We start from the raw sequence: 14,887 nt of genomic DNA on the forward strand, positions 1-14,887 counted from the left end.
GGGCAGGTTTGTGGTATGGTGTGCGGAGAAACAGGTTAATCCTATTTCCGGCCCCCCAGCCTCCCCTTTCTCAGGTCCTTCTCTTTATCATTACCTTGCCCAGCAGTATACTGCTCTGGGCACCTTGTAGGGCTACCTTTCTGCTGTGTCAGCCTTTCTGTGGTTGTCTGACCAGCCATCCCTCTTCAAATCCCCTTTTTACATAGGTTTTTTGAAAGGTTTACGCCATATATTTCCTCCTTCACCATGCCTCAGTGGGACCTTAATCTGGTCCTGACGTTCCTGATGTGCGCTCCATTTGAGCCCTCGCACAAATGTCCTGTCAGCCTCTATACCATCAAGACGGCCTTCTGGTGGCAATAACATCTGCCCAGAGGGTCAGTGAGCTTCAGGCTTTGCCATTCAAGCCTTCATACTTGAACATCTACACAGACAAGCTGGTTCTACGAACTAGAGCTTAGTTTTCGCCGAAAGTCGTCACTTCCTTTCATGTAGGCAACCCCATCACCCTTCCTACTTTTTATGCTGCATCACATCCCTCTTAAGAGGAGCAACCTCACCAACTTGACCCAAAAAGAGTGTTGTTGTTCCGCCTAGACCATATAAGAGTTCTGGGTGAATAACCAACTCTTCATGGGGTATGCCGGAGCGAAGAAGAGAAATGCTGTGCTGAAGCAGACCATCTCCCGGTAGATCGTGCTTTGTGTTTAGATCTGCTACGCATTGGCCAAAAACCAATCCCCTGAGGGTTTGCGTGCTCATTCCACCAGAGCAAATGCTGCAACCACTCCGTTAGCATGCAGTTACGGTCCTGAATATCTGCTAGGCAGCAACATGAGCTTCTTTACATGCGTTTACGAAGCACTACTGCTTGGACAATTCAGGTCCGTCTGGTAGGGCACTTTGCTTGTTTGGTCCTGCAGGACTTTCTAGTGTAAATCCGTTTTACAGACCCCTTCCAAGTAGGTATTGTTTGGGTATCTATCCTAAGGTAAGAATCTGCAGCTAGAAGTGTCTACAAGATAAACAAGTTACTTTCTTTCGGTTACGCCTTATCTGGTAGAGACTCTATCAGCTGCAGATTCCTATCTGACCGCCCATCCTCCCTGCTCTGTGGACAGATTTCTAGGGACAGGGCTGTTACCCTTTCAAGGCCCTAGTTTTCCACACAAGTGGTCTGTGTTCTTCGTGGCTCCTGGCATAGAAAGTCGGGAAAAGAAACTGACGTCCGCATGCTGGGGCGCTGCCTATGTAGGCAGCGCACATGTCACTTCCGGCGCAGACAACGCCAGTGATGTCACACAAAACCAAACAACTCTACCTTCTGGCACGCCAAGGGTACAGTTCACAAACAAATTTGCCAGATCCAGTCTGACGCATGGGCATAATTCTAAGAAGGGAATATGCAGGTAGATAGAGTTTTTACCAGATAAGGTGTTACGGACGGTAAGTAGCTTGTTCTTCCTGCTTCATTTGTGTAAGAGAAATGTTTGATGCATAGGGGATGCATAGGGGATGAATAGGTAGTTATGACAGTTATGAAGGTCTTTTGTGTTCTCTCTATTTTTGCACAGACTGCAATTGCCAGTGTAAATACTACTAAGCTTGTTGTTAATGTTTTCCGTGGTCCACTTATTGTTGAGCACATGTGCAGTGTTTTATAAGTCATACTTTTTTCTTTCAAGGTTTATGTATTGACAGTGTTGAGAGAAGGGCAGGACGAATCAGCATTTATCTTCCGTACATTTGATGAATTCCAGGAACTCCATAATAAACTAAGCATTCTCTTTCCTCTATGGAAGTTACCAGGGTAAGCTTTTATCCATTAAGATTTCTTGTTGTGTTAATTTTTTACTTGAATTGTGTTACAACACTTCACAGAAATGTAAAATTGGAGCTTTGACTTTAATTGTAGATTCACTAGATTGTGAGGACTTGATAAGAAATTACATTAGATTAATGTGATGGCTAAACTCAGGGATGCATTTACTGCTGTGCAGTATCGGACCTATCTGTGTGAAGAAGCAGGTAAGTGAAATGTCTCATAGGCATATAAACCAAAAACAAAAATACATCTCATGTTCTTTGAAAAATATTGGGGAGGGTGAGCTTGAGCATTACCCTGCCTGAGTGAACTGTTCAGTAGTTTGGTATGGGAAGCTTACTTTCCCCTTCACCCCTAGGACAACATTCATTTCAACCATGTTTTTAAGAACTGGCATCTGATTTGAAAGTACTTTGCAGTAACCATGAAGTCTCTCTGTAGGTGCTTTCATAGAGGAAGTGACTCTGATTTTTAAAAGAACAGCATTTATTCTACGATGACAACCCCTGCCACATCACTCCATGTTGAAGTCAACATGCCCATACAGGCACACAAGACCTGCAAAACCCCATCTCAAAGACTGTAGACCTCAAGGATAGGCCACACTAGGAGGGCACGTTTGTTGGCCGGCTCCATTATAAATGGTGACAACTGCCTCCCAGAAGAGCAAGGCATTGTATTTTTTCTCACAAATGAGGAGGCGAAAATCCTTGAGTTCTACAAAAAATGTTACCGAAGAGAATCACACTCTCTAAGGCACACTATGGCCAGTGTGACCATGAGGAGCCATGGGTCAGCTTGCGGTATGAATTTGTTGGCATGACTCTGTTAATGTGACATGTCCAGGAAGAATAACATTTCCAGTTCAGTCTTGGTAAAGAGGCTGTGCTAAGCTGTTTGTCTTGAGACTCCATAAAGAAGCTCTGATTCAGGGGCGCAAAGACAAGCAAGTCATGTGTAACTCCCTAAGCAACTGTTAAGCTATAAATGCAAGACCTCTAACTTCTGTATGTACTCCAAAACTTCAGAGTTCTTCAAGGCAGTGGCTTACTTTACCCTAAAGCTTAAACCACGTGCTCTTCCTCCTTGCATCTAGTTCTCAGTCCAGAGAGTGGTGCTTTAGAGTAAAGACCAGAACAAATGATCACTAAATGAGGTCCAGTGGCTCACTCATAGCTGCCCAGGCTTTGACCCCAAGAGATGCATTTGATTCAGTTGAACAAGGGGTGTGGAAGCTTGCTTTACCTCCTCCGTTATCATTTGACTTCAGTTTTATAGCAGTCCTTTGTACTCTTGTAGCCGAAGCAGCTATGCTCTGTAATAGCCCTAGTAATATATCCATGTCAGTCAGCATATCCAGAAATTCTTGTGAGGTTCATTCTTCTCTGCTGTAGAAGCTATAAAACATTTCTTTAGCCTCAAAAGAGTTCCAACCTTATTTCCGTGCTATTTTCTTCTGCCAGAGAATAGGGTCCTATTTTTGATTTGCATTGCTCCCACCAGTGCCCCTACCTCAAGACGTAGAACATGGTGCTGGGGTTCAGGTGTTAGTGCGATATCACTGTCTGGTGTTGTGCTTAGAGAGGACTTTAAGGATTTTTTACAAGCAGCATGATATTATCCCCATTCATTGATAAGATTTCATTGCTGTTACAAATCGTATAGCTTTATTGTGATGATATTTTCTTTACTGTGCATGCCAAGGGTTGCATAGACAATGCAAGTAGAATATTGAACAACAAACACCCCTACTTAGTCCCTCACTTGATTGGAATTGGAGGCGAAATACTTCTGTTTACCTTCATTCTAACTATAGGATTGGTGTAGATTAGTTTCATCAAGTTTATTATGGCCATGCCAATTCATCCTTTCTAATACTGTAGTTAGGAAGGTCCACCCTACAGAGTCGAAAGTCGCATGCATGTCCCTGCTCTGCTAAGCCTTATTTGCAATACACCTTTTTCTGCTTTACAGCCCACCTTCCGGCACTTGTCTGCTCCAGCTGTGCCACCCCACTTTATGTAAGCAGCATTGGGTAACTTCTTAATGTCATGTTTATCGAACACCAATCTGGCATGGTGTTTTAGAGGAGAGACCAAACCTGCTGATCATTTAGTGAAAACCAGTGGCTCACTCATAGCTGTCTGGTCTTCCACCTCAAGAGATATGTGGCTCACTTGAAAAGGAGGTGTTGGTGCTTGCTTTACTTCTACAACATGTGAAGAAATTCTTGTGAGCTTCATCCTTCTTCCCTGTAGGAGCTATAAAACATTTCCATTGTCTCAAAAGGGCTTTCCTTCTTAGGTTCATGCCTTTTTCTCCTGCCAGAGAACAGGGTACCATTTTTAATTTGTACAGCCTTCACCAGTGCCTCTACCTCCAGAAGTTCAAAATGGTGGCTGGGGTTCAGGTGCTGGCAATTGAGATATCACTGTCAGGGGTTGTGCTTACAGAGGATTCTAATGATTTGCACTTTCTTGTTTTCTGTGTCAATGGCTTGGTTTATTTTTTTTGTATCAAGGTCACATGCCTATTTGGGGAACCTCGTCATGTCTGTCAGGTCAATTGCTTATAGTGCCCTCACACAGAACAAAAGTGCCAATGTATGGAGTCCAAGCTGAGTCAATGTATTCCTCCTTCAGTGGCAGACCTATGTTGTTGAGTGAGGTGGGCTTAGCAGTGTGGCAGTGAACTCCCTGCGTAACAACCTGGTTTCAGGCAATAGCGTGCAGGTATTACCTCCAGGCAGTCTAGACAGCCTCCTGGATCTTCTGCCGGCTCAGCGTAACTGTTTCCTTTGCGGTGACTGGTCCAGTGGTTCACACAGTTTCTTCTCCTTGTCCACCGCGTAGCAGCCTCTAAAATCTGTAATTTAGTGAGGCTGCCTCTTCGTTCTGCTCATATGCGCCTCAATGTGTAAGCAGGGTGGCTGCTCCCACCTGTCCCTACTTCATCTGCCTTGGCCTCTCTTCACACAAACTCCATTTACCTGGGCTCGGCGAGGGAGAGATCTGGGCAGTCTCCAAGCCTCAGCGCTATGCTCTCTGGCTCCCTGAGTGTTCAGTTCTTAATGATATTAATGGACACCTTGCTTGTTCTGGCCTTCCCTCTTAGAGTGGGTGTAATCTTAAGATAGACTATAGATCTTTTTTTGGTGCAGAGTCCCCTCTCAGCTTAGGCGTTAAGGTGATATATGGGCCTGCATCCTTCAGCTTGGTTCCTTTTTCCAGACTGCAGATGCAGCAACTTGACAGGTCACCTAATAGAGCACTGGGGACTGCTGCTGTAACACTTGTAGGGATTACGATGGTCAGGTGTCAATTGCTGCCCTGTACCCCATTTGTTTGCTATGTTTGGAGTTGGAGCATGACACAAGGTCATGTGACCCCTGCCTCAACATGCATCCGAAGTCAATCAAGGAGAAAGATGCCAAACTTTTTATGGCTCAGACTCAGGATGAGCATCAGGCAGAACATTGATGCCGACCAAGATCTAAGCCGTCCTACTCCACTTCTTCAAGTTCATTCAGGGAGAAACACCACAAACATAAAAACAAAGTAGTGACACTTCTTTTAGGGTAACTCCAGAAGGCCATCCCTACCACCTGATGATTCATAGTCTGAGCCAGAGCTAGGTATTATTCCACCTCCTAAAGACAAAGTGCTTGCAGCACCAATGGCCCGGTCCTGTCACCAAGGCCTCCTCCTAAACCTCAGCCTTCAGGGTCCTTCCGCCGCTGCAGTGCCCCATGCTGCCACAGGCCTGCCCTGTGTGCCCTGCCCCAGGGTAGATTCTGCTTCTTCCTTCTGTAATGTACAGAATGTTTATGTTGAAAGCAGTCCTCTCTGGAGGGCCTGCTGGACCTCATTCGTCCCCATTGCTCTGGTGCTGCCGCATTCATGCTGACTAACTCATTCATATTAACGGTGAACCCATCTCAGGAGCCGTAGCAGACATTGCCCTTAAGGGCTATGGCACCTCAAATACTGTCTCCACTCTTAATGAGCGTCATCCTCTACCTAAAATCCCAGTAGACCGTGCATAGCTCCAGAAGGGATGCCGCGCGCCAAATAGAAGAGCAACTACTGAGAAAAGCGTAAGGATGCACAAGAACAGTATTGGAAAACAATGAATGACATCTTTTGTACACATTCTGATACCATAGACATGCTGTAGATTGTCCACCATGACACACATGACATTAGTGAGACAGCAAACCTCCTCTCTGCTATAGCTGATGATCATTGAGGGATGCAAGTGGCCTGGACACATCACTGGGGATGGAGTTCCCTTCAGGGCCTATCCATCCCAGGCTGGCTTCCTTCCAGGGCCACCAACTCCCAGGTTCCAATCCTTCCACTTTGTGATTCGCAAGGCGGGAGATGTTGAAGAACTCTTGTTACCTAAGGTGGAAAGAAAAATTAACTTGCTGACATGCGTAAAGCAGCCATCTGCAGAAGTACCGGAGTAATTATTGCGTTTAGCAAGGCTCTCTTGGACCTTGTAGTGGCAGGCTGCGAAAAAACGACTTCTGCCTCAGTTGTCAATAGGTTGGTGGTAAGCAGGTAGAAGCCTCCTCTGGGGCACCCTCTATTCCTTTCTGTACACATGTCCCCAAAGACCTTAGTCTTGCAGAACAAAACAGGTTTATGGTGGATACTTCTAACTGAAAATTCCTCTCCTTAGGATATCCCCCAGACCTGATCCTGGGATTTTTTCATAGCAGTGTGACTGCATGTTGCTAGATTATTTCATGCGGCTCCGCGTTGGCCCCATACCACCTTGCAAATGACAGGGTGAAGCTGTATATAAGTGCCACCCCCATACATTTGTTTCTTTGTGTGTCTTTTGTTGTGGTTCCGGAGCTACGCTCCAGTTTTGGTCAGATTTGCGACGACTTCCAAACAATTTCACATTGTGCTAAGGAATGGTATCCCCACTGAAAATGACAGTTTCATGCCCTGCTGCGACTGCAGGAAGCAGATGTCGATCATGGACCCACACAAGATCTATCTTTTGTGTCTGGGCTTGGTATTCAGCATTTAAGTTGTGAATAAGTGGTGCACATGCACCCAAAAGTGATCTAAGTCTGGGCGGTGAAGTTGTATGTCATTATACACAAGAAGTCTTCTTGGCCTTCTCATAGGTCATGCCCCAAGTTGTGGGCCTGGACTCTGTTCCAGGGCCATTTTTGCTATCTTTTAACTTTGTGCTCAAAATCTTCTGATGAGTTGAAGTTCAGGTCCAAACGTGAGCATAAGAAAGCGATGTGGTACTCCACCAATCCCGCTACTGTGACTCAAAGAGAAGGTGCGAGGGCATCATGATATAAGTTGTACTCCCAACAAGCTTAAATTTCTCAAGCTGTCATTGACTCTCCAGCAAATTGAAGCCTTTGAAGAGGCCAGGTACCAATGTGACCAGCGCTCTAGGATGATCTGATCTAGTGCCAGCAACACTGTTGGACACCGAACCAACATGAGCCGAAGCCCGACCAATGTTGCGCTACGAAATTACAAAAGCGTAAACGGAGTTAGCCGCCTAATTCCAATCCTGTACCAGCAGCAGCTCCTTTATCTTTTTGGTTCTGTCTCTGATCTTATATGAGAGCAGGGTGCACCCCAGGATGTTGATAATTATGCCGGTAACGGGGATGGTTTGCTCTGCCCTCATTATACTGATGATGCCTTATACCTTGATAATTCTCCTGAGATGGAGCTTGACTTATTGCATGAGCCCCAAGGATAGAGAGTGCCTTACTTGTTGTGGTTCTGCTTCCTGGGCCAGCAACATCTGAGACCTTCCTTTTAATGATTCCCTCACAAATTCTCAATGCTTGCTTGGCCAAAAACTTGTTCTTGCATGCCTGTGAATAGGCAGATTGCCAGATGTCATAAATTGTCTCCTTGTGACTTGGATTTTCTCCCCAGCACCCCACTTCAAAGAATCTTATTGTGCAGGCTTCGACGAATATAGTAAATCCAAACCCCTTTCCAACTACACCTCCAAGTAGGGGTTCCAAGAGGATTGATGCTTTTTGCAAACGCATGTTTTCTTCCACCAGTCTGGCACTGCTATCTGTGAACGCAGTTTTCCTGCTAAGCTGAAACTCACATGTTCTTTTGGACATGGCCTGCAAGGTCTAGCCATCGGTCCCTTAAGATCTTTAGTCTCTTGACCCAGACAATACATGATGGGCAGGACAAGGTTAAATATGTTACCTGCACAGGCCTGGATATCATGGATTGCCTAGGTAGGGCAATGTGTTCCATTGTTATCCTGCATAGACACACATGCATGAGATCCACTGAATTCTCCAGAAATGTACAAGCCTTCTATCGGGCATTCTCTTTGATGGGTCTCGCCTCTTCGGAGAGAAGGTGGACTTCATGTTGAAATGCTTTAAAGACAGCAGCGCTACACCACGTCCTTGAGGCTGTTGGCCGTTGGTCCTTGACATCTGCCATGCTGTGACATGGATGTCACTGCATGTGTTCATAAAGCACTACAGTTTTGACAGCCAGGTTTATCAGTAGGAACATTTCACTCAGTCTGTCCTACAAGACTTTCTGGTTTTGGGGCACACCACTCACCCTCAACCTTGGGGTGCCTACTTTAGTACCTCCTCTAAGGTGAGGAGTCTGCAGATAGAAGTATCCATCAGAAGAACAAGTTACTTACTTTAGGTACAGCTCTTTCTTGTGGATACTCTAGCTGCAGATACTCTAGTTTCACCTCCTCTAGTTTAACCCAGGCATTGAATTCCAGTCGACCCACCATGGTTGGTTGTGTTGATATTGATAACCTCCAACTGGAAAACTGGATCATTGGTGCCTTAGGCCAAATAGCCCCTCTGGCCATTCAGTCTTTTCAAAGACAGAAACCTCATCCAATTGGTTCAATGATGAACGCATAGGGCTTAAAAACTGCAAGCACCTTGAACAACTTTGGCACAGTGCATATGATCCTGGTAGTAAAGCTAACTACTTGGCTGTGCCTTAAATGGTACCACAGTCGCATCAAGCATGCTCGTCGCGACCACTATTCCATTCAAATTCTTTCAGCTCAGTATTCTTCACAAGACGTGTTTTTTGCCACTGTCAAGTCACTCATCTCTCTCCTGAGTTTGCCATCCACCATACCATCCAAAGAAGCTGCAATGCCCTAGCCCAGTTCTTTTTAGGCAAGGTGGAAAATATCTTTGCCTCCTTTCCAGCAGAGTCTAGAGAAACCATATGTCATGCCCCGTGATCCGGATCGATAGACGGTCCAGTATATAAGGACCTAAGACGCGTACGAACGCGCTTAGCGTTCTAGCTGGATGCCTGGTTTCCGTCCTCGCTTAGCTTGCCTGACTTCCGGATTGTACTTCCTGTTTCCGTTGTCGCGCTAGTCAGCGCTGAGCCTTCTCGGGTTCTGCCCGTGTGTTTTGTGTATTTCTGAAGAGACTTTACTGCCGTGATTCGCGAGCCTCTCTGTCATCTGGAGGCCCGCTTTTGCTCACGAAGCATACCGCGGTGATTCGCGAGCCCCTCGACCATCTGGAGGCTCGCCTCTGCTTAAGTAGCATGTTTTTTGATTCCCGCCAATTGCGGCGGATTTCAGAGTGAGTGCCAGTAATCTTCCTTCCCCAGGGCAGCTGTGTCGTGGGGGTGCTCACTCCTGGGTGGTGGTTGGGTGTAGACACAAGTATATCCCACGCACTGTGCCCTCGGTTCCCCTCACTAAGGATAAGTGTTCCCAAACTCCTCTACGGATCATTACGCCCAAGTTGTATCATATCTTCAGTTGAGTCCACACACTTCCTTCCCCTCTTTGCACCGGTTCAGCCCTTCACCCACCTCTCTTCAGTGGTGCTGGTCTCCCCTTGAAACAGAAGACCGACTTATCCATAGGGGACGCTAGCGTGGACCACGCCATAGTGACCAGAGTTCTTCTGAAGCACGGAGTTATCCTATTCACACTACACCTTTTGCTATTACATTCCATGTGGAAATAGAGGGACGCATTTGTATATATTCCTAGGTATACGAAGTAGAAGTTGGTTTGCTCCACGCCTGCCCCCCGTCCTTAGTCCCTTACAAATCCAGTGGAGGTGACATCTCTTATGCTAAACAAGATCCCCGTGGTATGTGGATTAGGGACTTGTCTCTGGCTGGGAAAAGCATAAGGTGATATGTAGTTTAAAGTAGAATTTTCTATTACAGCACGCACAGAGAAGAACCACGTCATTGGCGCCAACCTGCCACACCACTGAAGTCACACCCTCCTTCCCTTGTTTTGTTACCCTGTTTTCCCCTGGCGTGCCATCCGGTTCTCTAGGGTTTGATAGAGACGGAAGGCCGTAGGCGAGGACGGAGACTTACTCTTCTGATTCCTGACGCTCCTGCAGAAGATCCTGCGAACCCTTACACCATATGCCTAGACTCCTGGTTTGACTCCTCAGACATTAGCTTTGGGTTACTGCATTTTAAACACATCGTACTTGAAAAGTTGCTTGGCGGCGGGCCAGGTTTCTCAGAAGCCTAAGATGGTAGTCCCACATTTTAAAAAGCGATTATGGGACCCTACCAAACCTGGTAACTACTGACCTATTTCATTGCTACTGCTCCTTGCCAAAGTCATTGATAAGCATGTCACTGGACCTCTGTCTACATTTATTGAGGCCAACGACCTTCTTCACAGGACACAGACAGGGTTCCGGCCCTCTTACAGACAGAGTAAGCCCTGCTTTTAGCCACGGAATCCATACACCGAATCTTGGACACCAGAGATACTGCAGCTCTTCTGATGCTGCATCTCAGTGCGGTGTTCAACACCATGTCTCACATCCTGCTGATCGAGCATCTGTGGAGATGCGCTGTCGGCCACATTGCCTTGCTGTTGGTTCCCTCTTTTTTACAGGGGTGCACCTTCCAGGTGTTTCAAAAGCCATGCCATTCTAAAGTGTATACCTTGCAGCAGGGAGTACCTCAGAGCTTCTCCCTGAGCCCAACTTTGTTTAATATATACATGCGCCTCCTGCTTAGTTCATTGAACGCAATGGTTTTACAGTTATTACACATGCTGATGGTACTTAATTTATCATTATCCTCTCCCAAGAATGCGTCAACATGGCCACCTAACATCTGGTCTACCTCCTGGTGGCCTGAAACTTTTTACCCTCTACCCTGCCCCAAGCCCAGAGTTAAAACCCTGGGTATCTGGTTTGACCAGAAGCTGTCTTTTGACAGCCAAATCATAGCTTTGACTGGGAAATGTTTTGGAATCCTTAAGACCCTCAAAAAATCCTCTGCTTGCTCCCAGAACCCGCAATAAAAGCAGTGGTCCAGGCCTTAATCATGTCCATGTAACATGCTGTACTTGGGGGTGTCACAGTCCCACATGATGAGACTCCAACAAACTCAGAATGCAGCGGCTTGTTTGCTACCTAAACACACCTCCATGGGGTCTGCACTCCCCAAGGTACACTGGCGTCTTGTGAAGCAGAGGATCTCGTTCAAAGGCGTATGCTACTGCTACAAAGCTTTGGCAAATACTGGTCCCCGGTACTTGCAGCCTCTCATTCAACCCTAGGCACCTCAGAGGAACCTCAGATCTGCAGGTGCTAGGTTGGTCTGCATCCCGAACATCAAAAGAGTGCGTCTTGGTGGCAGTTAGTTTCGTTTCGTAGCATCCAAACTCTGGATCTCACTGCCCCTTTCTGTCCTGAAAGCACCTTCAGGGCTCTTCTGGAAAAAAAACTGGTTGTGTACATCGAACTGGCTCTTGAGTTCTGGTGAGCTTGCAGTACAAGGGATTTTCGAACCTTCAGCACTGGGACACTTCATTCCGAAGTAGCTATGCTCGCTACAAGCTCCACTATTATTTTTTTTATTATTCAGATTCCTTACTTTCTCGTTCTGTTGAGTGGCCTCTTTTAAACATCTAAAAAGATCAGAAGTAAGTATGTAGCACACTATTCCCAACAATTGCTCACACTCCATTTCTGAATGTACATCAGCGCGAATGCGTAGTTATTATATACTGCTCTACTCCGTCACTTTCATGGCAGTTTGAGGTACATGACAACACCTACTAGTACATAGGGGAGCACTGCTATCAAATAATCTCCGGGTCCAGTCTGGTGCCTGACGGATATTCTAAAATGAGGAATCTAAGCTCAGATGGAGTATCCAATTCAATTTAATATGCCTTTATTTCGATTGAAAATCATAAAAGACGTTGACATTTAAAACATAATTATCCAGTTCATTTTCGTAGGAAGTTACATAGTTATACATTAAAATTATGGTCACAAGGAGAATAGATCCACGATGATAAAGTGCTTAGATATATGATAAATAAATATTTTAAAATGAATAAAAACTTCTGACGGTTGTACCGCACAAATCTATAACAGTATATTCAGCTTGTTTGTAAAATTGACTAGGTTGGTACACTTAAAACAAATTAAAATTACCATCTTTTTAGCTCGTATAGCCCACATCCAACTTAGAAACTTGGCAACTGCAATCACTATAGGTTCATCAGTTTCTGTTTTTAAGATCCTGAATGCTTCGTTGCCAGAGCTAATACCCAAAGACAAACAAATAGGTTTTAGCCACTTGTGTCTAGGAAGTTTATAAACGGGGCAAATTAATAAAATATGTACTAGAGATTCGTTCTGAGTTGAACAAAAGGGGCATTTTCTGTGATTCGTGGCACGCCATTTACTAACAAGCGAATTGATTGGGAGTGAACCCACTCTTAGTTGGTGATAAAGTTTCCTATCATTAAAAACAGTGATAAAATCCCAGTACCCTTCATACTCTGTATCGTTTTAAGCTCTAAGAACTCCCTTGTTAGTAACGGCCTTGTTAAGGAGGAAAAGTGCTTCATTTTGACCATACTCCATTTTGACCATACTCCAATACATCCCCTTGAATTCCTTCTTTGAGGGAAGGACATTATCAACAGGATTTTCCCACAGTCTGCTCATCCCCATCTCGCTCAATATGACTTTAACCTGTCTCAGCCAGGGGATTTTACGCATACGGTCTGCATCCCTGACTCCAAGAAGGGCCTGAGCGTACAGGGACAGTTTTGGTGTAACCCAGAGCCTTCTCCAGTAATCCACTGGTCTATATCGTGCCGTATCCTCAATAAGATGACAACCCATATGTAAGTGGAGGGGCAGCAAAGGAGTTGATTGGGGAAGACCATTTATGCCCCTCAGGAATTTATTTTGGGCTATCGCCAAAGGGGCTAGGTTGTCAAATCCCCATAATTCTGCCCCGTATAAAACCGAGGCACTAATTTTGGAGTTGTAAATTTTTAGGACTGGAACTAAAGGCTTAGTATGGGAAGGACGCTGTTCCTTTAAAAGGGCGCCAGACAGTTGGGCGTGTTTGAGGACCAATTGGTCAATGTGCGGTTTCCAATTGAGTTTTCTACCTAGAGTAATGCCCAAATATGTAAAAACATGAGTCTGCTCTAGAGTGACTTCATTCATGGCTACTCTACCATTTATGATCTTATGTTTATGTAGAATCATACATTTGGTTTTCTCCACATTAACTATAAGGCCGTGGTCCTGACAAAACTCCTCAAATCTAACAATGGCCGTCTGGAGACCTTTTTGCGTCTTAGAGATTATCAGGGTATCATCCGCAAACATGAGCAAGGTGATCTTCATGCCTGCTAGGGTAGGAGCGTCAGTGGGATGATTATTAAAATAATGCACTGCCCTATTGATGTACAGGAAGAAGAGGGTTGGGGCTAAAACGCACCCCTGTCGCACCCCCTTTGCAATAAGAAACCTATCCGTGACACTCCCCTGCTGTCCCCAACGTACCTGTGCAAAATTGGAATTGTGTAGTGTAATTAGAAAAGCCAGTCATTCAAATGGCATGCCCTGTTCTTCAAAGCTCTCCACATTTTGGTACGTGGGACTAGGTCGAAAGCCGACTTAAGGTCTATAAAAGCCACGTAAATGGTACCACCTCCTATGATCACAACACGCCAATAAATTAAAATAAACCTAAAAACCTGGTTAATGGTTCTGGTATGTGAGCGAAACCCCGCTTGCAATGGAGATAGAATATCAAATGTGTCTTTCCAGGCCTGGATTCGAATCAATACCAGCCTAGCTGTGACTTTTTGTATACAGTCAATGAGGCTTATAGGCCTATAATTGCCTGGGTTGGAGCAGTCCCCTTTCTTAAAGATTGGGAGGATTTCTGCTCCTGACCAAGAGTCTGGTATGGGGGCACCACTGGCAATGGCATTCACAAGTAACTGGATATATGTTACCCAGATCGCTTTATCGTGCAGGAACAGATCAGCTGGAACACAATCCAACCCAGGCGCCCTACCTCTCGGGACTGCGTTTAACGCCAATTCTACCTCTTGCCTAGTGAAGTGCAAAGAGGAGTTGACTAGGGGCATTACATACTGTTATGGATCTTGTTCCTCTATAGCAAACTGGGCCTTATAGTGAGATACCCATTGTTCGGGGGCTACGTGGTTAACTGGAGCCTGACTTGATATGCCCCTGCCCCTGCCCCATTTCACAAGATGCCAAAAAGTGACCATATTTCTCCCTTTACTAGCCTTGAATAACTCATCCCAGTATTGCTCATCCCAGGCCCTTTTAGCTTTCTGCTGGACTGACTTGTACCCAACCCTTGCCCCTCTGATATCTCCCATATTCTTGGATCTAATTGCCCTGGCTAGTGCTCTATAAGCCCCTCTATAAGCCTCTCTACAAGATTTTCCGTACCATGCGGCCACCTTAGGGCCAGAATTTTTCTGGGACTTTTTAACCTTTGTAATAAAAAAACCTTTAAGCTTGTTAAACAATTCTTTATGGACCACTCATCTGTCATGAAGCCAATGTTCGTGACCAGAGTTTGAAAACCAAACCTGGCACATTTCACAAACATAGAAGTAGGGTTAAAATTTAGTATTGAACAAGGGGAACAAAATGACATGACTGCCTTCACCAACATAGAATACACAGGCATTAAAGCACTAACGGGAATTATATACAACTTTTACACACAGTACCATCCGTGTTAA

General features: G+C 45.3%; 1 protein-coding gene across 4 annotated transcripts in view; it reads left to right on the forward strand.

Moving 5' to 3' along the window:
- The window catches only part of PIK3C2A (phosphatidylinositol-4-phosphate 3-kinase catalytic subunit type 2 alpha), a 780,848-nt gene that overhangs the window by 641,959 nt on the left and 124,002 nt on the right, over nucleotides 1-14,887 (forward strand). For all 4 annotated transcript variants that reach the window (XM_085648082.1, XM_085648085.1, XM_085648083.1 and 1 more), the window contains one exon: nucleotides 1,686-1,810. In XM_085648082.1, coding sequence (XP_085504208.1) covers nucleotides 1,686-1,810 — 125 coding nt within the window. The remainder of the gene's footprint in view (nucleotides 1-1,685; nucleotides 1,811-14,887) is intronic.

Source organism: Triturus cristatus, chromosome 3_2, assembly GCF_964204655.1.
Source record: "Triturus cristatus chromosome 3_2, aTriCri1.1, whole genome shotgun sequence".
NCBI classification, from domain to species: Eukaryota; Metazoa; Chordata; class Amphibia; order Caudata; family Salamandridae; genus Triturus; species Triturus cristatus.